We start from the raw sequence: 27799 nt of genomic DNA, 5'->3' as shown, positions 1-27799 counted from the left end.
TCCTTGGTAATAAAACTGCACTGAGCGGAGTTAAGTTTATGACTTTAGATCTTACAGCCTTTTACCAGCAGCAAATCATGAAATCTAAATAGGATCTTAACAGAAAAGGGAAGGAAGTAGGTAGTACCACCCTCAGACCTGCAGGGCAACCTGCTGGTATGTGTGTTTGGACTTGTGCTTGGTCTGCTTTATCCTGCCTCTAGTATAGGAATTAATCTCTTAACATTAATGTAATTTTTTATTTAGGACCAGTAATCATAAGTTTTTAGAACTGGGAGTTAGAGGTATCTGTGACTTATCTCTTTTACAGTTGTATTGTAATTCGTCCCTTGAAAGTACTCTCATCTCTCATATTATTTTTTGCATTTTATGTCTGTCGTATTAACAAGGAAGTAGCACATCTTCACTTATTTTAGTGCACCTAGCATAGAGCTTCACACAGAACATCTTAATAAAGAGGCTTATTGATTTGACTAATGTCTGTGTGTTTCTTTTTCTGTAAGAAAAAAGCTGTGCCATGTCCCAAAAATGAATGCCCATGTTTCTAGGTAGATATAATTACAAAGACATCAAGCAGAGGAAGGACAAAGAAGAAATAGAATAGGGTTGGCCAGTTAGAGACCCAGGTGAAAGTGTCTGGGCCAGATAAACAATTGTTGTATGTGTATTTAATGTAGGAGAACTACACAACTGAGCATGAAATAATTTTAGATTGCTCACGTATGTTATCTAGTTTTCCCATACAGATTGACAAAGCTGCTTTGACATGACACTGTGCTTTTACTGCCACCTACAGGTGACTAGCCCTTCTGGGAACTCTTTACCTGACTGGAAGTCTTGTTAAGATTAAAATAAATTTTTAAAAAACTATTAATTAGTGAAAGATAAAATACTGTCATTTTCTAAATATGTCTGTATTTTGTAGTATTTTGTAGGAATATGTCCTCATTCCTCTAAAACATTTTGGCTATAGACCATTTTTACCTTCATTGGAAGCAGCCTGATTTTTTTTAGGAAATCATTTTCCACTGTAGGACTCCATATTCCTGGGCTATGGTCTTGAGACAATTCCACTTTAAATGTTATTTGTGCCTAATATTCTATTAAGAGTTAAACATAAAGCTGACCTTGGAACAAATTTGATATGGTTTGAAAAAAAATTTTAATGTGATAAAATATACAACATAAAGTTTATCATCTTAACCATTTTATAGTAGTGTTAAGTACATTTATGTGGTTTTGCAACCAAACTCCAGAACTTTCCTCTTCCCAGATTGAAACTCTATACTCCATTAAACAACAGTTCCTCATCACTCTCCTTTTTCCAGCCCTTGGCATCGACTGTTCTAGTTTCTGTCTCTCTGAATCTGACTACTCTAAATACCTCATTTAAGTGGAATCATAAGTGTTTGTCTTTTCTAATTGGCTTCTTTCAATTAGTATAATGTCCTCCAGGTTTATCCATGCTATAGAATGTGCCAGAATGTCCTTTGTTATTAAGGCTGAATAATATTTAAATATAGATATGAAATGTTTAGATATTTTATCCATTCCCCATTCCTCTTCTGATGGACACTTGAATTATTTCCACCTTTGGCTATTGTGACTAATGCTGCTATGAACATCTGCATATAAATATCTCTTTGAGACTCTGCTTTTAATTCTTTGGGGCATATACCCAGAAGTTGAATTGCTGGATCATATGGTAATTTTATTTTTAATTTTTTGAAGCACCATCATACGGTTTTCCATAGTGGCTAAACCATTTTACATTCCCACAGCAATGTATGTACAAGGATTCCCGTTCTTTATATTTTCTGGCTAATAACTTCTTATAAGGTGTATGATTTACAAATATTTTCTCTTATTCCATAGTTATCTTTTTTACTCTGATTATGTCCTTTGATGTACAGAAGGTTTTTGGGGGGCATGGTTTTAGGTTCATACATTTATCATATTCTCATGATAAGGTAGAATTGAAAAGCTTTAAATTTTTAAATGTTTGGGTAGAATAGAATAGATTTATCTCAGCAAAATCTGAGTGTCCTTTAAGGCCTTTTCCCAATGACTTAATTTGCAGAATATTTAGCTCCAGTGCTCAACACCTTTCCTACATCCAGGATGGTGTAAAGTGGGGCAGGCAGAAACAAGCTCTCTTCCAGAATCGACTCCCAGCCTTCCACTTACTAGTGCTTCTTTCTTATGCTCTGAAAATTGTTTCTCTCTTTTGTTACAATAATATGACATGAAAGGATAACATTTACTTTTTATAGGATTTTTTGTTCTCTGCTTATTCTGATGAATGTTTATCTGTGATTACTTTGGAAATATAGCGTGTTTGCTTATCAAAGTTGCAGATTACAAAAGCCATGAGGGTATTTTAGTCATGGCAGAGGCTACACTCTGTAACAAAGAAATCCTGAACACAAGTGGCTCAAAGAACACAGATGTCTGTGTCTCTTTCATAATATCCCTGGTGGGTAGGCAGACTCTGTCCTAGGAATTCATCAAGGATTGCGCTGGCTGGGCAGCTCTGTCATCCTCAACTTGTGCCCTCCAAGCTGGCTCCCATTGTTCCCGCTTCCAGCCAACATGGAGGGATTAGAAGGGAAGTCTAGGATAAGGAATTGCTTTTTCACCAGTGCTTTGGAAGTTGTAAATGTCCCTCTTGCTCATACATTGGCAAGTACTTGGTCATGTAGACACAATTAATTACAGGGAAGGCTGGGTTCTTAGCAAGGCAGCCAAATCCCTGGAGATAAGGAGAAATGGATTTGGGAGGAACTGCTAGCAGTTGCCTTCAAAGAGCAATAGCCATAACCTATTAGCTGGCTTAGCAGGCTGGAGTTATGGGCTCTGCAATCAACAAATACAACACTGAGAAGAGAGAGCATCGGGTCTTTCTCTTCAGTCTCAAAATCAACTATGGAGGCACTGAATAGCGGAATTGTTTGGGCAGTCATGTGTTTGGAAAAGCCAGGAAAGCCTATGAAGTGGAATCATGATGCCACTGCCTGTTAAATGTACTTGTGGATGCCATAGGTAGTACTACAGGGCAGCAAACCTGGCTCTGGTGGATCCGGAAAGGGGCACGATGCAGACCTGCTGCACGAGAAACAGTTGAGAGCAGGCAGTGTTTATCCTGGAGGGGAGAGGATGGGGCAGGAGAATAGTCTTCAACTACTGAAAGGACTTCTCTGTGAAAGAGGAGTTAAAAGTGGTGGGGGTGGGGGGAAATAGCCAAGGATGAATTAAGATAGCAGAGAGATGCTATAGGAAGTTATGGGGCTTGGTAAGGAATAACTCTGTGTCTCAAGGCAAAGTAATTTCCTGGGGAAGTGCTGAATTTCAGACACTGAAGATAGGCAAGCAGTGGCTGGGAAAGCGCCAGGCAGGGATGTTGTCTAGGAAATCCACACATTGGGTAGCAGCAGAAATGGCATCCCCGTGAAAGTCCTTTAGCCCCTGAGCATCTCAGATTCTATACTCTCCTTTACTCTGGGATTCACTTGAAGGCTTAGAGAGCTTGAGAAATTAATGAGTCCACCAGATTTCCCCAGGAATTCCTGTGCAGCCCAGTTCCAGTACAGCAGAACTTATTTTCCTGTTTTTTAAAATAACAAGGACATAAGTGTCCATCAATGGATGAATGAAGAAAATGTGGTATATATATAAAATATACTAGAGGCCTGGTGCATGAAATTCATGCACTTGGGGGGTGTCCCTCAGCCCAGCCTGCACCCTCTCCAATCTAGGATCCCTCTCACAATCCTGCTGGCTCCCAACTGCTCGCCTGCCTGCCTGCCTGATTGCCCCTAACCGCTACTTCCTGCCAGCCTGATCACCCCCTAACCACTCCCCTGCCAGCCTGATCGACGCCTAACTGCTCCCCTGCTGGCCCAATCACCCCCAACTGCCCTCCCCAGCCGGCCCGATCGCCCCCAACCGCCTTCCCCTGCTGGCCCGATCACCCGCAACTGCCCTCCCTCCTCTGCAGGCGTGGTAGCCCCCAACTGCCCTCCCCTGCAGGCCTGGTTGCCCCCAACTGCCCTCCTCTGCAGGCCTGGTTGCCCCCAACTGCCCTCCCCTACAGGCGTGGTAGCCCCCAACTGCCCTCCCCTGCAGGCCTGGTTGCCCCCAACTGCCCTCCCCTGCAGGCCATCTTATGTCCACATGGAGGTGGCCATCTTTGACCACATGGGGGTGGCCATCTTGTGTGTTGGAGTGATGGTTAATTTGCATATTACCTCTATTATCTAGGATATACACTCATTGGAATATTTATTCAGTCATAAAAATTAAGGAAATCCTGCCATTTGCAACAACATGGATGGACTTTAGAGCATTATGCTAAGTGAAATAAGTCATACAGAGAAAGACAAATTCTGTGTGATTTCACTATATATGACATTTTAAAAACAAACCAAGAAAACAGAGCAAAACCAAGCTTATAGATGCAGAGAACAAATTAGTGGTGGTCAGAGGTGGGCAAAATGGGTTAAAGGGGTCAAAAAGTACAAACTTCCAACTATAAGTAAAAGTAAACATTTCCCAGAGATGTAATGTACAGCATAGTGACTATAGCTAATAATACTCTATTGCATATTTGAAAGATGTTAAGAGAGTAGATCTTAAAAGTTCTCATCATAAGGAAAAAAATTCTAAATATATCTGGGGATGGTTGTTAACAAGATTTATTGTGGTGATCATTTTGAAATATATACAAATAGTGAATCATTATCACACACCTGGAACTAATATGTTTTATGCTGATTATAAATCAATAAAAATAAAATAACTGGGACATAGTTCACTGCAATGTAGTTATTATAGTAGCAAACTATTTGTAAAATGAAGATATTTTATTTCTTCTACACAGTATAAATTATTGATTTTGCTTTCTTATGAGCAAAGGATATTATAAAATCTTTGATGTATATACTTCTAGAGAATACTTAATAAATCCTTAAAGAGAAGCAGAATGAAAAAATCTTGACAACTTTAAAATAAGGGTAAGATGATAAGATCTAAATAAAGAAACATTTATAAAGTTTCCAAAATAATTTATATATTTTTATATATTACTAACAATTCTTATAGAACTTTAATGTGGACAATTTAAGCTCCCACAGCGCTTTTTCTCTTTCTGAATGGGCACATCAACCATTCAATAGGATTTGCCTGCAGTTACACTGTGAACCACGAGATGGCAGCATTAGGCAGAACTTGATGAAAGCTGTGAACTTACTAAGAAAGTTATCAAATGAGGCTCAATCAATGAAATAATTTTGTAATGAAATGAATAAGAGAGAAGTATTAGAATTTTTGCTTGAACCATTTGGATACCTTGTGACTATTTTTTAAAAATGTATCTTTATTATTGAAAGTATTACAGATGTCCCCCTTATCCCCCCCCCTCCCCTTACCCCCTCCTCCCCACCCCTGTTCCATCCCCAGGCCTTTACCCTACTATTGTTTGTGTCCATGGGTTATGCATTTTTGCATATTAGTTCTTTGGTTGATCTCTTTCCTCCCCCCATCCCTCCCCTTCCCTCTGAGGATCCTCAGTCTGTTACATGCTTCCATGACTCTGGATCTATTTTGTTTATTAGATTCCACATTTAAGTGAGATCATGTGATTCTTGTCTTTCACCGTCTGGCTTATTTCACTTGGCATAATAATCTCCAGGTCTCTCAATATTATCTCAAAGGTTAAGAGGTCCTTTATTTTTACAGCTTCATAGTATTCCATTGTGTATATATACCACAGTTGTTTTATCCACTCATATACTGATGGACGCTTGGGCTGTTTCCAGATCTTAGTTATTGTAAATTGTGCTACTATGAACATAGAGGTGCATATATTCTTACTGATGAGTGTTTCAGGCTTCTTTGGATATATTCCTAGAAGTGGGATCACTGGGTCAAATGGCAGTTCCATATTTAATTTTTTGAGGAAACATCACACTGTTTTCCATAGTGGTTGTATGCTGGGGTCCAATCCCAGCAGGTCCAGGGGTCCCCAAAGGTGTGGACGGAGTCGGCGAAGAAGGAATGACACGAAGACAGCCTTCAGTTGATCAGCAGCCGAGTCAGGACCTATAGCCAGGATCTCCAGCCAAAGTTCTGGTCGGAGTTCTGGTTAGGAACTGATGAGGATCTGACGTTTATTGTCTTATTACATCCGTATTTATACCAGCCGATTTTAATCCTGTCAATTTCTATTACAAGGGTTAAGGTGTTTCTCATCTCCATTCTAGGGAGTAAAGACCATGTAGCTTAACTACCCGCCTGGCACTTAATTAAGGGGTTGTATCCCCTCCCTAACCTCAGGGAAAGATCCCCACCTGGGGAAACAACCTTTCTCGGAGAGGTGACCTTGGTTAAAACACATGGTGCTAAAGGGAGCAAACATATTAAAAACAGTATGCTATATATGCCAGGTCCATTGAAACATATGCTGTGTAGATGTTTCTTTCCTGCAGCGACTGTGTCAAGCAGCAAGGATGGACCGGCTTCCGGCAGTTGTACCAGTCTGCATTCCCAACAGCAGTGTACTAGGGTTTCTATTTCTCCACATCCTTGCCACTATTTGTTGTTTATTGATTTATTGTCGATAGCCATTCTGGCAAGTATGAGATGGTACTCCTTGTCGTTTTAATTTGCATTTATCTGATAATTAGTGATGTTGAACATTTTTTCATGTCTCTTGGTCATTTGTATGTCCTCTTTGGAGAAGTATCTATTCAGGTCTTCTGCCCAATTTTTAAATGGGTTGTTTGTCTTCCTTTTGTTGAGTTGTATGAGTACTTTATATATTTTGGATAGTAACCCATTATCAGATGATATATCTTTGGTACTATGTTATCCCAATCAGTGAGTTCCCTTTTCATTTTGATGCTGGTTTCCTTTGCTGTGCAGAAGCTTTTTAATTTGATGTAGTACCATTTGTTTATTTTTTCCTTTGTTTTTCTTGCCTCAGGCCAGGAGTAGGGAACCTCTGGTCCTCAGGTTGTATAAGGCCTGCAAAATAATTTGGTCTGGCCCTGCCAAGGCAACTGCAGGTGGGACTCAAAATTCAATAAATCTGGGAGCTTTTTTCATAGCATATATAATAAAGAGCTAATATGCTAATTAGACCAGACGGAGGAACAACCTTCTGGAACAACCTTCAGGACAACCTTCTGGACGACCTTCCAGAATGACCAGTGGGCAGGTCTGCAAGGCAGCAAGGGCCGCGAGGCAGCTAGGGCAGCGAGGGCTGAGTCCCTTGCACGAATTTCGTGCATCAGGCCTCTAGAAAACTTATATTAAGTGGATTATATTAAGCAAATGATGTCATAGATATCCAAATGGCCCTTGGCAGAACAAAGTTTCCCCACCCCTGCCCTAGGCAATCTGATATTATAAAAGAGAACCATACATATTAACCGTCCCTCCGCTACGCTCAAGCCATGCCCACAAGCCACGCTCACCATCCAATCAGGAGCGAGTATGCAAGTTAACCCAACTAAGATGGCGGCGGCCACGGAGCTGGATTGAGCAGGAGGCTTGGGTTGCCCCTGGTGATGGAGGAAGCCAAGCTTCCTGCCTGCCCTGGCCAGTCCTGGGCTCCGCTTAAGGCTATAAAGTTTCAATTATAGAAGATAAATCCCAGATACCTGCATCCAGCTGGACGTGGCCTCCGCTCAAGGCTACAAAGTTTCAATTATAGAAGATAGATAAATCCCAGAAAAGAAAAAAAAAAAAGAAAAAAAGGAGAGGCTGGGAGCTTGGGTCACCGGGGTCGTGGCCAGCCTGCAAACAGCCATCAGCTCCTCACCCAGGCTGGCCACAACCCCATGGGGTGAGGGTCCCCACTGGGGGGCTTGGCCAGCCTGCAAACAACCATCAGCCCCTCACCCAGGCTGGCCAGGCACCCCAGTGGGGACCCCACTCTGAAGGGGGTGTGGCCAGCCTGAAAATGGCCCTCAGCCCCTCACCCAGGCTGGCCAGGCACCCCAGCGTGATCCCCACCCTGATCCAGATACCCTTCAGGGCAAACCAGCTGGCCCCCACCCATGCACCAGGCCTCTATCCTATATAATAAAAGGGTAATATGCAAACTGACCCTAACAGCAGAACGACTGGGAATGACTGGTCACTGTGACACACACTGACCACCAGGGGCCAGACTCTCAATGCAGGAGCTGCCCCTTGGTGGTCAGTGAGCTCCCACAGGGGGAGCTCTGCTCAGCCACAAGCCAGGCTGCCAGCTGCCAGCACAGTGGTGGCGGGAGCCTCTCCTGCCTCCTTGCAGCACTAAGGATGTCCAACTACAGCTTAGGCCTGCTCCCCGCTGGCAAGTGGACATCCCCCGAGGGCTCCCAGGCTGCCAGAGGTATGTCTGCTCCCCAGGGAGCAGGCCTAAGCCAGTGGGTGGACATCCCTGAGGGGTCCCAGACTGCGAGAGGGCACAGGCCGGGCTGAGGGACCCTCCCCGAGTGCACAAATTTTTGTGCACTGGGCCTCTAGTGTATCTATGAAAATTCTGCTACATGAGATTTCTGATATTTTGCTGCCTACGTTTTCTTATAGGATTTTTATGGTTTCATGACTTTTATCCATTTTGAGTTCATTCTTGTGTATAGTGTAAGTTGGTGGTCTAATTTCATTTTTTTGCACGTATCTGTCCATTTTCCCAGCACCATTTATTGGGGAGACTGTCTTTCCTCCATTGTATGCTCTTGCCTCCATTCTCAACTATTAATTGAGGATAATGGCTTGGGTTGATTTCTAGGTTCTCTTGAGTGGTAGATTTTAATAGCATTTAGCATTTCTTTTCTTTTTTTAATTATTGTTGAGAGTATTATAGATGTCCTCCATTTTCCCCTCTTTGCCCCCCTCTAATCATCTCCCACCCCAGCCCAGGCCTTCGCCTATCTTTTGAATGTGTCCATGGGCTATGACTGATTTGTACTTCTAAATCCCTTCACCTTTTTCACCCATCCCCCAACCCCCCTCCCAACTGGCAACCGTTAAAATATTCACTGTATCTATAAGTCTGTTTCTATTCTGCTTGTTTATTTTGATTTTTAGATTCAATGGTTGATAGACATGTATTTATTGCTATTTTATTGTTCCTATTCTAGATCTTTTTTCTTTTTCTTAAAGAAGACCCTTTTACATTCATGTAATACTGATTTAGTGGTGATAAACTCCTTTAGCTTTTTCTTGTCTGTGAAGCTCTTTATCTGACCTTCAATTCTAAATGGTAGCTTTGCTGGGTGGAGTAATTTTGGTTATAGGTTTTTGCTTTTTTTCTTACCATTCCCTTCTGGCTTGCAAAGTTTCTGTTGAGAAATCAGCTGATAGTCATATGGATGCTCCTTTGTACATAACTAACTGCTTTTGTCTTGCTACTTTTAAGATTCTCTCTTTGTCTTTTAACATTTTGCATTTTAATTATGTCTTGATGTGGGTCTCTTTGGGTTCATCTTGTTTGGGACTGTCTGCTTCCTGGACCTGTATGTCTATTTCTTTCACCAGGTAGGGGAAGTTTTCCATCATTATTTGGCTTTCAGTTTCTTGCTCTCTCTCTCCTCCTTCCAGCACCCCCACGATGTGAATGCTAGTACACTTGCAGTTGTCCAAGAGGCTCCTTACACTGTTGTGGCGGGCCAGCTCAGCCAAGGGTTCGGTGAGCCTGAGGGGCGGCGGCGAAGGATGTAGAAAAGACAGACAAAGAGGATAAGCTGGGTCTAGGTGGATCGTCCTGTGCCTGGCTGAGGCCACAGAGAGAGAGATCCAGACAGCAAGCTGAGCCTTTATTTTATAGCCAGAGGTAAACAAGGTAGTGGTCACCATAGTTACGATGTTCGTGTGAGTTTCACTTGTTTTGGCATCACTTGCTGCATCTCCCTCAGCCCTTCAGTTACCAAGATAAGATCTAGGGAGATTCATAAGGTCAAGCCTAATTATGCTAAGAGGGCTGTGCCCTCTAAGCTGGGACTTGTTTGTGGCTTTGCCAACAGGTCAGTCCGAGGCTTAACCCTATAGCCGCTCCCTACACACTGTCTTCATATTTTTGGATTCTTTTTTCTTTTTGTTCTTCTGATTGGATGTTTTTTGCTTCCTCATATTCCAAATCGCTGATTTGATTCTCGGCATCCTCTACTCTACTGTTTCTACTGTTGATTCACTGTAAATTATACTTTATTTCAGTTAGTTTATCCTTCATTTCTGACTGGTCCTTTTTTATGTTGTTGACTTCTCACTGAGTTCCTTGAAGATCTCAGTAAGTTCCTTGAACATTCATATAACCATTGTTTTGAACTCTATCTGGTAGTTTTCTTGCTTCCATTTCATTTTGTTCTTTTGGAGATTTCTCCTGTTCTTTCATTTGTGACATGTTTCTTTGTCTCTGAATTTTGGCTGTTTCCTTGTGTTTGTTTCTGTGTGTTAGGTAGATCAGCTATGTCTCCCAGACTTGGTAGAGTGACTTTGTGTAGTAGGTGTCCTGTAGGGCCCAGGGGCTCAGCCTCTCCAGTCACCTGAGCTGGGCACTCTAGATGGGCTCCTGTGTGAGCTGTGTGCACTGCCCTCTTGTAGTTGAGCCTTGGTTGATGTTGGCAAAACTGGGAGGGATTGACCCCCCCCAGGCCAATCAGTTGTGAGGATTGGCTGTGACTACAATGGAAGAGCTGCTGTGTAGGAGTCAACCCTATGGAGCAGGACTTGCTTCAGTAGGGCTTTGGTGCTCACTGAGTCTGCCCCTTGAGTGTTTAACTCATGGTGATGGAAGGTTTGTAATCCAGCATGGTAGAATCTGACCATCAGGTGCACTGGCTCTGGAGCCTCCCAAGAGTTTCAAAGCCAACCACTATATGTTCCCTGCCCAGGCTACCCACCATGAGCTACAAAGCCATCTGCAGATGGCTGCTACTTGTGATGGGCTTGGAGGTGTTAAGAGAGGCCATGCTATGAACCAAGTCGACCTGCTGCTAGTGCTGGTCCTGGGACCACTTATTGAGAGGTATGGGGCACACTGAGGTCAGCTGCTGCTTGTTTGAAAGATTTTAGGAAAGTCCAAAGCATGAAGCAAGAGAGGCCAGTTATGGAAAAGCCACTTGAAATGGTTTGGATGAACCTGCAATTTGGGAGGGTCTCAGGAAATCATCGTGGCAGGGTGAAAAGTATGAATCAGGTTGATGGCGTCTCAGATATGGTGCCCCATCTGCTGACTCTGTGGTGGGAAGGGCTCAGGAAAGGAACAATGGCCTCTGCCAGCACTTTTGTCTTGAAGAAAACTGCCCCTCCAGGTCTTACCCTGATTCCAGACAAGTTAGTTCCTCCCCCAATGTCCCAAGTTTCTTGCAAGCTACTGCCCTAGTGAATAAGTCCATGTGTAGACCCTTTAAGAGGAACTGCCTGGGGCCAGTAGCCTCCATGTCACTCAGCCACAATGCCCACTGGTTTTTACAGCCAGAAGTTGTGGGATTTCTTTTCCTGGTACTGGAACCCTGGGCTGGGGGGCCTGGTGTGGGGCTGGGACCTCTCACTCCTCAGGGAAACATCCACAACCAATATATCCCTCCTGATTTTAAACTACCACACGTGGGTGTGGGACCAGCTGGTTCCACGATTCTGCCCCACATCTCTGTCCCTCCTACCAGTCTCGATGTGTTTCTTCTTTAATTTCCTAGTTGTAGGACTTCTGTTCAGCTAGATTTCAGGCAGTTCTGAATGGTGGTTGTTTTTTTTGTATTTTAGTTGTAATTTTGATGTGGTTGTGGGAGGTGGCGAATCTCAAGTTTACCTACACTGCCATCTTGAACAAAATCAGCTTTTCATAGCATTTTTATATCAATAGAAAAAGGAATAGGTATGAGTAATAAGTAGAATATTCTCAAATCCTGTAAACTGAGTAAGCAGGAGACAAAAGTTTATACTTAGACACAGTTATATAGAAATCGGTGGTTGATGGTGTGGACATATGAGTTCTAAGGAAGGATAAAAATAAGGAACAGGAAGCTGAATTGTGAAAGGTGATTTTTACTATACTGTCTGTGTCCTTTTAATAATTTATAAAATGTACTAATTCTTTGTGGTAAATTATTTTTTGAATAGTCAGTGTTAGTCATTTTTTAGGAAGAGAAAGAAGAATTTCCACACCGGTGAAAGGAATATCTTGACATTTTCTTATGTAAGGTAACCACTTAGTAAATGTTTCAGCATGCTTACATGTATGAATGAATGAGAAAATTCTATCTCATACTTTACAAGAATGATTAACTCCCTCTGATTTCCTCTCTCTTCATTCAACAAATATTTATTGAGCACCTGCTTTATGGTAGGCACTGTTCTGTGCTGTAGGATCCCGCACTGATCAGGACACAATCTTTATTATTGAATTTATATTATAATCGGGGGTGGGAAGCCGTAAACAAGATAACATAATATATCATATGTCCAATGATGATATATGCTGCACAAAAGTAAGTCAATCAACCAACCAACCAACCAGCCAGCCAGCCAGCCTTCCAGTCAGCCAGGGAAGGGAATACCAAGGTATGAGTGGGGTTACAGTTTAGGAAGTAGACAGGAAATGGCCTCAGTAAGCAAGTGACATTTGAACAGAGACCTGGAAGAATCAAGGAGTGAGCCATGTGGTGATCTGGGGGAAGTGTATTTCAGGCGTAAGGAGCTGCTAGCACAAAGACCAGTGCAATTGGATAACTGAAACAGAGTGAGCCAGGGGAATAGTAGGAGATGGAGTCAGAACGCAGAAGAAGTCACGGCGCTTTAAGGCCAGTGGAGAGCCATTAATGCAGTGGTTCTCAACCTTCCTAATGCCGCGACCCTTTAATACAGTTCCTCATGTTGTGGTGAACCCCAACCATAAAATTATTTTCGTTGCTACTTCATAACTGTAATTTTGCTACTGTTATGAACCGTAATGTAAATATCTGATATGCAGGATGTGTTTTCATTGTTCGCGACCCACAGGTTGAGAACCGCTGCATTAATGATTCCTTGGGAGATGGAGATACATTGGTCTGTACTATTTTTTCATAATGGGTCCTTTCCTTTTAAAAAAGTATGCAATCATTTTACACATTTTCACATTGTTCTATTACTTCTAGTTCTCAGATTATCAAATTCTCCTTCAGGGAAGTCTGTTGTTTCTTGTGGTTTGTGATTTTTTTAAATTGTGAACTCATTTTCAGTGGATTTTGTTTGCTGTTGGGGCCACCATGTCCCCTAGCTCATGAAAGTATCCCCACAGAGGGACTTTGTATTTACTGCTGGATCCTGAGGGATTTTTGTTGTTGTGGTCTAGTTTTTGTTATATTCTTACCTTAGAGCTCCCATACCATTCAAGTGGGATAAATCTTGACCGCAAATTTAGATATAAGATAGGCCTTGGGTTTTAATTATCTGCTGGCACTGTTTGTACTTTTCTTTCACAAAGCCCTTCATGTAAGCTAAATGTCTTTACTGCTTCAGCAGACTAATGGAATATTTTTAGCTTTCTCTGTAAAAGGCAGAGGTCTTTGAGCATCTGGGCTCAGTCCTAGCTCTTTCTCCTTTAACAGCTTGAGGCCTTGTCTTCTATCTCTGACTATGCCTAAATATCTAGCCCCCAACCCCAGCAGCTTAAAGCTAGGTCCAGTCCTGGGGAGGTGGGGGTGGGTGCAGAAATCACTGAAGCAGCGCATGTTTTGATTTCTGTCTTTGTTCTGAAATTTGGGTTTATTATGGAAAAATTTAAACATATATAAAAGTGAAGAGAGCACTATAGTGAGCCCATGTTTCAATATCACCCAGCTTCAACAATGATCAGCTCATGGCCATCTTGTTTTATCTGTATCCTCATTCACACTTATTTGATTCTAGTGAAACTGTGATCCAATCTCTTTTGCAAATAAAGCCACAAGCAGAAATGTAAGGCCATAGGGGGTGAGTTGTGAGTGTGTGTGTGCTTCTTTACTCTCTATTCTATGCCATTGGCCCATTTATCCCCATACTCTAATATCTTTAAATTATTTTGCTTTTTATTTATTTTTATTTTTTTATTTTATTTTTTTAATTTATTTTAATTTATTTTATTTTATTTTATTTTTTATTGCTTAAAGCATTACAAAGGGTATTACATATGTGTCCTTTTTTTCCCCCGCCCTTGACAATACCCCGGCTTCCCCTACCCCCCAGTGTCTTATGTCCATTGGTTATGCTCATATGCATGCATACAAGTCCTTCGGTTGATCTCTTACCCCCCTCCCTCCTGCCCCCCAACCCTCCCGGCCTTCCCGCTGCAGTTTGACAATCTGTGTGAGGCAGCTCTGCCTCTGTATCTATTATTGTTCAAAAGTTTATAATGATCTCTATTATCCATGAATGAGTGAGATCATGTGGAATTTTTCCTTCATTGACTGGCTTATTTCACTTAGCATAATGCTCTCCAGCTCCATCCATGCCGTTGCAAATGGTAAGAGTTCCTTCTTTTTTACAGCAGCATAGTATTCCATCGTGTAGATGTACCACAGTTTTCTAATCCATTCATCTACTGATGGGCACTTAGGCTGTTTCCAGATCTTAGCTATGGTGAATTGTGCTGCTATGAACATCGGGGTGCATATATCCTTTCTGATTGGTGTTTCTGGTTTCTTGGGATATATTCCTAGAAGTGGGATCACAGGGTCAAATGGGAGTTCCATTTCCAGTTTTTTGAGGAAACTCCATACTGTCTTCCATAGTGGCTGCACCAGTCTGCATTCCCACCAGCAGTGCACAAGTGTTCCTTTTTTTCCACATCCTCTCCAGCACTTGTCGTTTGTTGATTTGTTGATGATAGCCATTCTGACAGGTGTGAGATGGTACCTCATTGTTGTTTTGATTTGCATCTCTCGGATGATTAGTGACTTTGAGCATGTTTTCATATGTCTCTTGGCTTTCTGAATGTCCTCTTTTGAAAGGTGTCTATTTAGATCCTTTGCCCATTTTTTGATTGGATTGTTTATCTTCTTTTTGTTAAGTTGTATGAGTTCCCTATAAATTTTGGAGATTAGGCCCTTATCAGATATGACGTTGGCAAATATGTTTTCCCTATTTTGCTTTTTAGTCTAATTAATATCTAGTACAACAAATCTCTTTTTGTTCCTAACTATTCATGTACTTTTATCCTTCCATATACATTTTAGAGTGACTTAATTATCTTTAAAAATTCAGCTGGAATTTGAGATGGATTGAATTTATAGATTTATTTTGGGGAAAAGTGATCCTTTATTAGGTTTTCCCATCCAAGAGCATGGAATATTTCTCCATTTATTTATAACATCTATGATTATTAGATTTTAAAATTTTCTTGTACAGACCTTTTGTATTCCTAGATACCATATAGATTTTGTTATGGCAAACGATCTTATATTCACTTATTATGTTTCATAAGTGTTATTTTATTGCTGGAGTAAGAAAATGTTACTGATTTTTGTATGTTGCTCTTGCATTTGGCAACCATATTGAACTCTCCCATTTATAGATTCTGTTCATTTTTCTAGGTGGCATGGTAAGTATATGTTTTACTTTTTAAGAAGCTGCCAAACTTCCAGGGTTTTTGTTACATTTGCACTGTGATCAGCAATGTATGAGCCAGTTACTCCAATCCTCAGGTCATTTTTTTAGTTTTAAGTTCAAAAAGTTTAGCCATTCTAATGGATGTTGAGTGGTATCTGTCATTTTGATTTGTCATCTTAACCATTTTAAGTGTGCAGTTAAATAGTGTTAAATATATTTACATTGTTGTGCAACAGATCTCCAGAACTTTTTCATCTTGCAAAACTGAAACTATATCCGTTAAAAAAACCATTCCCCATTTCCTACTCTTCCCCAGCCCTTCGTACCTACCATTCTGCTTCCTCGCAGAGCTATTGTAATAACATGTTTTCTTAGATCCCTTTGGATTTTCTACACAGACTAGAGGCCCAGTGCACAAAATTCGTGCAAAGGTAGACCCCCCCCCCCCCCCCCCCCCCCCCAATGCTGGCACCGGCTTCCCTCTGGCTACTGGCACCCTATCTTCCCTCCAGCTGCCAGCACCCAGGACCCGGACTTCCCTCCACCCCACGCCCACACCTGCCTTGGCCTGGCGCTGCCCACATCTGCCACCACCCTCCCCCTCCTTTCCCCCTCGATTGATTGCCCCGCCAGCCGGTGGCCTGGGCCTCCCTCTGTGGGGCGATCGTGGGGTGATGGCAGGGCCCCCCAACCAATCACATTGCACCCACCTTGGCTGGCCTGGCACTAATGTGTGTCATAGCGTGGTTGTCCAGAAGGTCGTTCGGACGGTCGTTCTGCTGTTTGGTCATTCGGTCGATTCGCATATTACGCTTTGATTATTATAGATATTCATATTGTCTGAAAACAGTGACATTTTTGTTTGCTCCTTTCCAATCTCTATGCCTTTTATTAATTTTTTTGACTTATTGAACTAGCAGGGACATCAGTATGATGACTTGGTGGAGTTGACATCTTTGTCTTGTTCCAGATCTTAGGGAGAAAACATTAATCATTATTGAAAGGCCCCTGTGAGGTAGGGACGGCCCCGGTGAGGTTGAAACGGCCCCGGTGTGGTAGGGACAACCCCGGTGAGGTTGAAACGGCCCCGGTGAGGTCGGGACGACCCTGGTGAGGTTGAAACCGCCCCGGTGAGGCCAGGACGGCCCCGGTGAGGTTGAAACCGCCCCGGTGCGGTAGGGACGGCCCCGGTGAGGTTGAAACGGCCCTGGTGAGGCTCAGACGGCCCTGGTGAGGTTGAGACTACTCCAGTGAGGTTGGGACAAATAAAGGGGACCAGTATGGACTGATGAACAGGGGTAGATACAGAAGCAGAGCAACATTGAACAGAATGTTAAACTACAGTGGGAAGCCTGGGGAGGGTTGGGGTGGGGGGATTAAGAGACCAACTGAAGGACTTATATGCATGCATATAAGATTAACCAATGGACACAAGACACGGGGCGGGGGGGGGCGGGGGGTAGGGGCCGGGGGAATGTCAAGGGGGGGAAAAAAGGAGACATATGTAATACTCTTTGTAATACTTTAAGAAATAAAAATTATTAAAATAAAAAAAAAAAGAGATCAACTGAAGGACTTATATGCATGCATATAAGATTAACCAATGGACACAAGACACAGGGCGGGGTGGGGGCGGGGGGTAGGGGCCGGGGGAATGTCAAGCGGGGGAAAAAAGGAGACATATGTAATACTCTTTGTAATACTTTAAGAAATAAAAATTATTAAAATATTAAAAAAAAACATTAATCATTAACCATGTTAGCAAATATATTTCTTAGATACTCTTTATCAGGTTGAGAAAGTCTCTTTTAATTTATAGTTTGCCTAGAGTTTTTATCATGAATATACCATGAACTTTGTCAAATAATTTTTTTATCTACTAATATGGTCTACAGTTTTTCTTATTTACTTATGTGGTGAATTACATTGATTTTTTTAAAATGTAAGTCAACCTTTCACACCTGTGATAAACTCCATGTAGCATAGTATCTGTTTTATATATTTCTGGATTTGATATGCTAATTTTTAAAGGAAATAACATTTTAGGATTATAAAAGAAATATGATGATACACCAATGAATATTTAGGTGAACAGTTTTTTGATTTGCTAAAATTTTGTTGAGAATTTTTTGTGTCTATATTTATGTGTGATATCGGTCTATAGTTTTCTTTTCTTGTAATGTCTTTGGTTTTGGCATTAAGATAATCTGGCCTGATAAAATTAACTGGGACATGTTGCCTTCTTTTCTATTTTCTTGAAGCATTGGAGCAGAGTTAGAGTGGTTTCTTCCTTAGATATTTAGTAGACTTTGCCAGTGAAGCCATTTGGGCTTGGAGTTCTCTTTTTTGGTTTCTCTCTTTATTTAGTTTTTCTTACATATTAATAACTATAGAGAACTATGGGGGTTTTACATACGCGAAGATGTTTATATACATATGAATGTTTATAGCAGCTTTACTTATAATTGCCATCTTGGAAGCAACAAGGTATTTTTTAGATGTGAATGGATAAACAAAACTGTGGTATATACAGATACTAGAATATTATTCAGTGCTAAGAAGAAATTATTTTTCAAGCTATGAAAAGACAAAGAGGAACGTTAAGTGCATATTATTAAATGAAAGAAGACAATCTAAAAAGGCTACATACTATATGATTTCAACAATAAAACTTTCTGGTTAAAGCAAAACAATGGAAACAGTAAAATTATCAGTGGTTGTGAAGGGTTAAAGGGAAAGGAGAGATGAATAGGCAGAGCACGATTTTAGATAAGTGAAAATATTCTCTGTATGATACCATAATGGTAGGTAAATTTCATTAAACATTTGTCGAGCCCCATAGAGTGTACAACATCAAAAGGGACTAGCAATGTAAACTGTGGACTGAATGATAATGTTGTGCCTGTGTGTATTCATCAAATTGTCACAAATGTTCTGGTGGGAGATGTTGATGATGGGAGAGGCTATGCATGAGTGGGAGTTATTTTTGTACCTTCCTTTCGATTTCGTTGTGAACCTAAAACTGCTCTAGAAAGAATGACATCTTTAAAAGAAAAAATAAGTTTCAGTGATTATTCTCTATTTTCTGTTTTCAGTGTCATTGATTTTTTGCTTTATCATTTTTATTTCTTTCCTTCCGCATGCTTTAGAGTTAATTTGATCATTTTATTGACTTTCTTAAAATAGAAGCCATTGATTTGAGACCTTCCGTTTCTAATATAAATATTCAATGCTATATGTTTCTCTTCAAGCACTGCTTCTAGCTGCACCCCACCAATTTTATGTTGTGTTTTATTTTCATTCAATTAAAATTATTTTCTAACATTTCTTTGAATTCCTCTTTGATTCATGAATTTTTCAAGTGTGTTTTTTAATTTCCAGTATTTACTAAATATATTTCTCTTACTGATTGCTAATCTAATTCTTTGTAGTCAGAGAACCTATTTGGTGTGATTCCAATTCTTTTAACACTTGGAGTGGGGGAAACGAGTTAAGTAGGCTCGCGTGAATTGCGCGTACTCCGCGGGAGCCGTCTTAACTCCGTTCATATAGATTTGCGGTGGAGTGCGGGAAACGTGTAAACTCGGGCCGATTGTAACTGCGTATTACCAAATATTTGTTTGTTTGCCGTTCACAAAGATACCTACCTGCGTATGCGAACCGTTTCATACCCATTGGGGTAATAGGTATCATAAAAATCCCTGATTTTGCGCGGGAAACCTAAATAATTGCCCGCGCCATCTTATATTTTGGCGGGAAATTCACCCCACACCGGAGTGTTAAGTTGGTTGAAGTTTAGTCTAGTGAGTATACTATATGCATTTAAAAGGAGTGCAGCTCTGGCTGGGTAGCTCACTTGGTTAGAGCATCATCGCAATAATTCAAGGTCGCTGGCTTGATCCCCTGTCAGGGCACATACAAGAATCAACCAATGAATGCATAACGAAGTAGAACAACAGATTGACATTTCTTCCCCCCACGCCCCTTCCCCCCCCCCCACCCCCCCTCTCTCTCTCATCAATAAATTTTTAAAAAGGAGTGTATTCTGATGTTGGCTGACATGTTCTATGCATATCAATTAGGTCAAGTTGGTTGATGTATTTTTTATGTCTTCTGGTTTTCTGTCTACTTGTTCTGTTAGTTACAGAATGAGAATGTTAACACCTGAACTCTAATTGTGGATTTGTCTATTTCTCCTTTATGATCATTCTTAATTTTAGCCCGCTTACATTTCCTCCTTAATTTTTAATGGAGTATTTTCTCCACAAGTATTTTCAAAGTTAATCTGTGTATGGTAAAGCTCTGATTCCTTGTATACATGAAGATACTTTCCAATTGCTATCACTTATTTATAATAATAACTTGAATGTATAAAAGTTCTAGGTTTAAGTTCTTTTTTCTTCAATATTTTAATGGTATTACTGCATTGTCTTATTAAACCCCCAATGGTTTTTGAGAAATCTGAGGTTGATCTTGTTCCTTTATCATTTGTTTATTCTTTGCCTTTGGATGTTTCTAGAATTTCCCCTTATATTTCTTAAATATCACCACAGAGGTGTGCATATAGGTTATCTTTATCTAGACTGTATGGCTAAGAGGCCTTTGATTGAAATATTTTTGTGTTCTGTAAGTGACTTATTTCTTTAAAAATATTTCCTCCATCTCCTCTCCCTGTTTAACCTTTTATTCTGACTTCTAGGAGAGTTTCCTAGTTTATTTTTCTAGCTTGGTCATTTATTCTTCAACTGTGTGTACCCCATCTTTTCCATACTTAATGTTTCCACATAGTCTGATTTCATATTTTTAATAATTTCTCTTGTCTCTTATATTAGTATTGTTATTAATATATATTGTAACTTGGGGTTTAGCTACTCTAAAAATTCTACTTTCATTGGTAATATTGTTCAATTAGTGTTTCTTTTTCGTTGTGATTGTATTCTAAGGATGTCTAGTTATTTTGGCCTCTGAACTCATGTTCACCTAAGGCGTAGTAAACTATTTTGGCCACGTTAGGTCAGATAAGAAGGGGAGTGAGCCCCTTAGGGTAGAAAATCCCAGACACCGCAGAACAAGTAGTTACCCACTCCTGTTTACTGTTGTTCCATCAGGCAAGTAGGCTAGTTGGGGATTCACCTTCAAATTCTTAGCAATAAGCAATATTGGAAAGCGGCAGTTTCTTCATATGGTGATTTCCCTGGGACCGGGAGAGGAAAGGCATAGAGGAGGAAATAGTGGAGGGAATGCTAGCTACCTCTTGTCACCAGTACCAACTTCTCAGTCTTGCTGTTGACAGATTTCAGTGGAGAGCTGATTGCTAATACTTTGTGACAGTTTGTAATGAGATGCATTGGTCAGATTTTGTTTTTTGGGGGTCTTTTGTTTGTTTTTTTGTTAATATATTTTTATTGATTTCAGAGAGGGATGGAGAGTGAGAGAGAGATAGAAACATCAATGATGAGAGACAATCATTGATTGGCTGCCTCTTGCACGCCCCTCACCAGGGATAAGCCCGCAACCTGGGCATGTGCTTTGACCAGGAATCGAACCGTAACCTACTGGTTCATAGGTCGACACTCAACACGCCAGCCAGCCCAGATTGTGTTTTTATGTCTTTTGGTTGTACACTTGGTGGGCTCTGTCAATCAGGAAATTTGTATATTTCTTTTTTTTTTTTTTTAATTTTTCCTGATTTCCTGATCATATCCCCTTCCATTTTCTTGGTTCTCTCTTTTTGAGAAATCCTATTATCTGCATGTTCAGCCTCCTTGACAGGTCTAGTTTCTCTCTCTCTCTCTCTCTCTCTCTCTCTCTCCTTGCTGGGAGATTTCTTAAGCTCTGTCTTCCAACTCTTCTAATTAATATTTTTAAATGAACTTTTTTAAAAGTGCAACATGTACATGGGAAAGTGTGCATTTTCTAAGTTTAGAGCTCATTGATTTTTTACAAAGTAACACCCTTTTAAACACCATGCAGATGAAGAAATAGAACATCACCCACACCCTAAAAGACCCACTTTTGCTGCCTCCCAGTCACTACTTCCTCCCCAAAGTCTATCCTGACTTTCAACACCCTGGGTTGTTTTTGGCCTAATTTAAACTTCATGTAAATGGAAATGTAGACTTCTGTGTCTAGTGTTTTTCTCTCAGTGCAGTTTCATTTATGTTGCATGTCTCGGTAGTTCCTGCTTTGTCATTATTGTGATGTGTCTTGTATGAATTATTACTTTATACATCCTACGTTGATGGATATTGGGATAGTTTCTTATTTGGGACTATTACAAATCCTGTTGCTGTGGACATCCTTGAATACATCTTTTGTTGTGAATATGCACACATTTCTGTTGGGTATGTACCTGGGAGTTGAGAGCTGAATCGTACCGTGTACATATGTTTGGCTTTAGACGATATTGCCAATTTTCCCGTGGATCAGGAAGTTGGGAGGGGATTAGCTGGGCGATACTGGCCCAGAGTCTCTCCTGTGGTTGTAGTCAGAATGCCAGCAGGGACCACAATCATCTGAAGGCTCTCTTCCAAAATGGCTCACTCACATTACTGTTGGCGGAAGCCTCAATTCCTCACTTCGAAGCTGCTTGATTATCCACATGATATGATGACTAACTTGCCCCAGAGGGAGTGATCCAAGAGAGTTAGCAGTCCTTTTAATTTTAGTAATTCCAGTGGATATGCAGTGATCTGTTATTGTGGTTTAGTTGGTATTTCCTTCATCACTGATGAGATTAAACACCTTTTCCTTTATTGAGTTCTTTTAAAATATTTGTTGCTGTCCTAGTTTTTTTTTTTTTTCATTGTAAACACGTTTTTATTTAAAATTAAGATTTCTGAAACACCTATACTAAGAGTGGTTATTATAGGTCTTTAGCTAAATAAGACATAGCATTAAAATAATTATGTCCATTTTAACTTTTGAGAGATTTCTTTTTAAAGCACCCTTAAAACTTATATATTCAAAAGAAACTAACTATAGAAAAACTGTTTTATCTCAGGAATGAGTGTGAGAGTGCACAAGGGACAACAGAGCCAATCTTTAACCACTGCCCATTGATGGAGCACTAAATTCAAAGCCATTTGAGAGTTCCCTACATTGTTCACTTAAAGGAAAACAAATGCAGAGTTACCAAAGAGTTTCTTGGTAAATTTCTAGCCCTTGGAAAGCTATAACTTTTCTTAAAAATGATTTCTAAGTTTTAGATTTGTCACTCCAAAAGGTAACACACAGGATTTACAAGTATTTCATTTTTTGAGAAAATTTGAGAAATAACTACAATTGCAGCACATCCAAAAAAAACCCAGAAACTAGTTTTAACAATCTCTGCAAACCTTTATGTTCTACATTTATTTTGGAATCAATTTCTAAATGAAATAGAATAGAAACAATACATATGTATACTACACTGTGGAAGTAGCTTACACTGGCCAAGACATATTCAGAGCAAGTTCCTTTGTACTAATTTCCTTGAAGAGTTTCTAGGTCATTTTTGCTTGTCACAAGGACAAAGGACCTACTGTAAAAATGCTTTTAGGTGTCTGCTCTGTCAGCTCAGGGCATGTCCTCAATAACCTCTGCACATCCCAGTCTCCCACATGTAACAGCACTGTGACTGGGGACAGTCTTGCTGGTTCTCCCTCCCTGCCTCATCGCCTGCGTGACCGCTTTTCATATTTGTCCTGGCTGCTCCGCTTCCTCGGTGGAGAATGACTGACTGTGCCTCGAGCTTGGAAGCTGGGCTTGTAAGGGTGGGCTCTGTGCTTCTTTCGGCTTTCTTCTTTCTGGTTCTGGCTCTTCGCAGTTTCCTCTTCGCCCTCTTTTTGTTCATGATCTTGCTCTTTCTGGGAGGAAAGTGTGTTCTTAATTGTGTTAATGAGAAATCTTTTATTGGTACCAGCAAGAGGACACTTCATCCAACCCATAGGTCCCATTGTTTCTGCTCTTGTTTTCCCTCGTTTTGCCTCTTTAAGCAGTTCTTCTATTGCTTTCCTCTCCAGCTCTTGGTCCTCTTCCATCGCGGGGACGGCTTCCGGGATGTTCAGGTGCAGCTGGTGGTCAGGACGCTCTCAGTCCTAGTTTTAATTTCCTGTGGTTCTTTTTTTATTTTTTGAATATTCATTTCTTTTGGCATCCTGTGGTGGGTGGTTTTTTTTTTTTTTTTCATGGATGCAGTATTTTTTCTTATATCTTTTATAATATTGAGGATAATCTCTTCTGCCTCCCCCAAAGGTTTTTATTTCCCTGAATAGTTTATTTCTTCTGAGTTTATTCCCCCCCCCCTTGTTTTCTTTTTTTACTGTTAGGATTATTCCTTAAATATCTCTGAGCCTTTGGTTATCTGTTTATATTTAAGAGCCAGCTTTTTTGAAAGCTGATTGAAGAAATATATTATGTGAAAGGGGCTGAATGACCATGGACTTCATTTTAGCATCCCCGGGTTGGGAAGTTTTATTAGGAATTACCAATATCAGGATCTGTAGATTTATGTCTTTTTTTCTAAACTTCATGAATTGTCAGATTCCCCAGAGCATACTCTTCAATCCACTGCCTATAGCAGTGATGGTGAACCTATGACATGTGTGTCAGAGGTGACACGCGAACTCATTTTTTTGGTTGATTTTTCTTTGTTAAATGGCATTTAAATATATAAAATAAATATCAAAAATATAAATCTCTGTTTTACTATGGTTGCAAATATCAAAAAATTTCTATATGTGACACGGCACCAGAGTTAAGTTAGGGTTTTTCAAAATGCTGACACGCCGAGCTCAAAAGGTTCACCATCACTGACCTATAGGGTATAAGTCTGGGAGTCTCAACATTTCTTATATGAACTTTCATTTAGTATATATCTTTGATCTTTAGTATTGTATTTGCACTCTCAACTGTGCATAGGAGTCCCCCAGTCCCCAGACACTCCTTGTTACCTTTTCTAGATAATAAGACCCCATTTTCAGTGAGGGGATGGGGAGCATTAGTCAGTCGGTGGGCTGAATATGGGGAGGGGATCGGTGCTCTTACTGTGCCTTAGCAGTTCCAGAAAAATATAGTACTGCTAGTCCTCTAGCCCCTGAGGAGTTTGGGTGTTAGCCAGTTTGTTTCTCAGATTTCACCATTGCTGGTTTAGTATTTAGTTTTCTCAGGTTTGCCAGGTTTGTTACCACTCTACTCCTGCTTTCCAGCTTAGACAAATTTTTATAATTGTCAATTCTTCTTTACCTTTGTGGGGTTATGCCTTTAAAAAAAAATCTTTTAATGCCATTTTTACAAGGTTTTAGGAAAGAACAGAGGAGATAAGTACATGTGCTTAATCCACTATTGATCAAGACAGTATTGTTTTTAAAAGTGTGTGTGTTTTGCCCTGGCCAGTGTGGCTCAATTGGTTGAGCGTTGTCCCATGTACCGAGAGGTCACTGGTTGTGATTTCTGGTCAGGGCACATGCCCAGGTTGCGGGCTCAATCCCCAGTAGGGGGTGTGCAGAAGGAAGTGAATGATGATTCTCTCTATTCCTTCCTCTCTCTTTCTAAAATCAATAAAAACATTTTTCTTAAACTGTGTATGTGTTTTAAGAACAGTGACAATTGTGAAGTCAAATTATTTTCTTTTCATTGATTGTATTGATACCTCTACTAGCAGTTAATATTTTTATTAAGGTAATTGTATGTCAGGTAATACTCAAATAGTATTCTTTTAGTCAGAATAGACATTATGCAGAACACCTGTAATACTATGTCCTATACTCTCATATAAACTCACTAAAAAATAATAAAATTGAGCCCTAACCAGTTTGGCTCAGTGGATAGAGCGTCAGCCTGCGGACTCAAGGGTCCCAGGTTTGATTTCGGTCAAGGGCATGTGCCTTGGTTGCGGGCACATCCCTAGTAGGGAGTGTGCAGGAGGCGGCTGATCAATGTTTCTCTCTCATCGATGTTTCTAGTTCTCTATCCCTCTCCCTTCCTCTCTGTAAAAAATCAATAAAATATATTTAAAAAAATAATAATAATAAAATTGACTTTGTAGTCACTATGCTACCTTGTCTTACTTCTATGAGCCTGTTTCCTAGGTCTCTTAGTATTTCAGTCAGTTGTATCTCATCCCAGTTTTCACCCATTCCCAGCAACCATGAGCATCTCTTCAAGGCTCATTTTTTGTTTCTTTGCAGATTCTGTTTGAGGCATCTATATACTGTTCTCTGTAATCTGCCAGAGAGCTGGCGGTGAAGGAAGCAAGGAGGAGTGTTCTTGGTCTCAGGCCTACAGAAATTTAATGTTCTAATATCTGCAAATCCCCAACTTCCAGCAGTTGTTCTTGATGATCAGATTACATGTTTGACATAGATATTGCTTTATCTAAATCTTCTAATTCTGCCTCTTGGCATTGCAGAGGGTAAAACTTTCTAGTACTAGGCACAGAGTATTTAGGAGGCTAAGAAACAGATATCATGGTGCCACCGTAATGGTTTGGTGAACTAATTTGGTTACTTAGACCTATTTAAAAGAGTCAGTCACAGATATTTAATGTTATTCTTTCGTAATGTTGTAACCCTATGTTAGACTTTCATTTGGGCTACAGTGTTTCTGTGGCAACAGAGTTGGTGCCCAGAGGTGGTGTAATTTTTAATCTTGAAAGTGTTAAGGGATTAGGTTCTCTAGAGCTGAGTGCCAATTAGAGAGTAGCAGTGCACCTATAATCATCTGTGGTCATCTTGAATATCAACCGTTGGGAAATTTTAAGGGAAGTGGGTATTGTGGGCAAAGTTAACAATAAGTGTCAGTTAGCTTTCTAAATTTTTTGTCCCTATGGTTTGAAATTGGGCTAAATATTCAATATATAAATCATCACAGCCTGAATGATGATCAATGCCTTTAGAAATAAAGTGATATTTCTCAAAATAAAGATAGTCATCAGGGCTTCCAAATTTGAAGTGATCACATTAATAATGTATTTAGAATAATAGATTCGATGAGTTGAGCTACCAGATATTTAAATATCTTTTCTCCTTTGATATTTATTTTTTAAAATACTCTGAAATTGGTATGATTATATCTAGTTTACTAGTATAAAATTTTATTCTCAGAGAGATGAAGAAATCCAGTTGACAGAGTTGGAATTTTGATCTAGAATACTTCATTCTAAAAAGAGCGTGCCTTTCCCTGGCCAGTGTGGCTCAGTTGGTTGGGCATCATCCTGAGCACCGAAGGTTGCTAGTTCAATTCCCGGTCAGGGCACGATTGTGAGCGTGATCCCCATTATTGGGTGTACAAGAAGCAGCTGATCGCTGTTTCACTCTCACATTGATGTTTCTCTGTCTTTCTCACCCTTCCTCTCTCTCTAAAAAACAATAAAAAAATAAATTAACAAAGAGAGTGCTTTCCAGGTAAGCAATAGTAGAAGTTGACAGGTTGGTGGTTCATCATGTTTATTAATATGCAGAGGATTGTTTCTCAGTATTGATCACAACAAATGTTTAGACTTTCTTTCCTTAATGAGTTCCTCTTTATAAAGTCTTCTGTTGTGTAGCTAAAAACTTTAGATTTTGAGCTCTTTCCTCTTCCACCTTCTTTCCCCACCCCATTTCTCTCCTTTTTGCCTCTCCTTACCCTTAACTTCTTCCCACCCTTCTCTGCTTATCCCCAGTCCTCTTTGCCCCTTCCAACAATACCCACTGGTTTGGTTAGACCTATCAGAGATTTTAGTAAATAGGTACTTAAAGGTGACTGCACAAAGTAAAGTTGACTAATGAAAGAGGAATTTCTCAAAATTTTATTTAGGATGAGGGGTGTGAGATAATAAATAGTCCTGGCTCAAGGGCTTTAGGAAAAGCTTAAGGTCACTTCTTGCAGAAGTGACCATCCCCAACCTCAGACTAGGTCACAGTGATGTATTTCCTTAGAACTTTCTCATAGTACTTATCACCATAAAAATTAGATAATCCATTATGTAATAAGTAGTTTAATATATTTCTCCTCCACTAGAATATAAGCTTTATGCAAGCAGGAGACCATGCCAGTCTTACCTACTGATCATGCCCAGTTAGCATAGTGGCTCCCACATAGTGGGCACATGTTGGATGGATGCGTGAAGAAATGGTCAGTGGACCGATAGAGTAAATTAATGAATGAAAACTTAATTGGTCTTTTGATTCCATTTCACCTCCTTTTGTTTGGACTATTGCAATAGCCTTCTAATTGTATTAAATCCAGGGGTCCTCAAACTTTTTAAACAGGGGGCCAGTTC

The 27799-nt window shown here is 40.3% G+C and overlaps 2 protein-coding genes across 3 annotated transcripts in view; one reads left to right on the top strand and one right to left on the bottom strand.

Moving 5' to 3' along the window:
- The window catches only part of UBAC2 (UBA domain containing 2), a 185749-nt gene that overhangs the window by 54428 nt on the left and 103522 nt on the right, over positions 1 to 27799 (top strand). The gene's annotated exons all lie outside the window — the stretch shown is intronic.
- LOC139004945 (protein POLR1D-like) lies at positions 22356 to 23622 on the bottom strand. The gene has a single exon (XM_070407431.1). The coding sequence runs from the start codon at positions 23574 to 23576 to the stop codon at positions 23208 to 23210; it is 369 nt and encodes a 122-aa protein (XP_070263532.1). The 5' UTR covers positions 23577 to 23622; the 3' UTR covers positions 22356 to 23207.

Source organism: Myotis yumanensis, unplaced genomic scaffold (assembly GCF_028538775.1).
Source record: "Myotis yumanensis isolate MYYU_CA2020_CCGP unplaced genomic scaffold, mMyoYum1.0.hap1 SCAF_3, whole genome shotgun sequence".
Classification (NCBI taxonomy): domain Eukaryota; kingdom Metazoa; phylum Chordata; class Mammalia; order Chiroptera; family Vespertilionidae; genus Myotis; species Myotis yumanensis.
This window is presented reverse-complemented; position numbering and strand designations above follow the sequence as displayed.

Coding starts and splice junctions, on each gene's coding strand:
- LOC139004945 (XM_070407431.1), bottom strand. CDS start 23,576: ATGGAAGAGGACCAAGAGCTGGAGAGGAAAGCAATAGAAGAACTGCTT.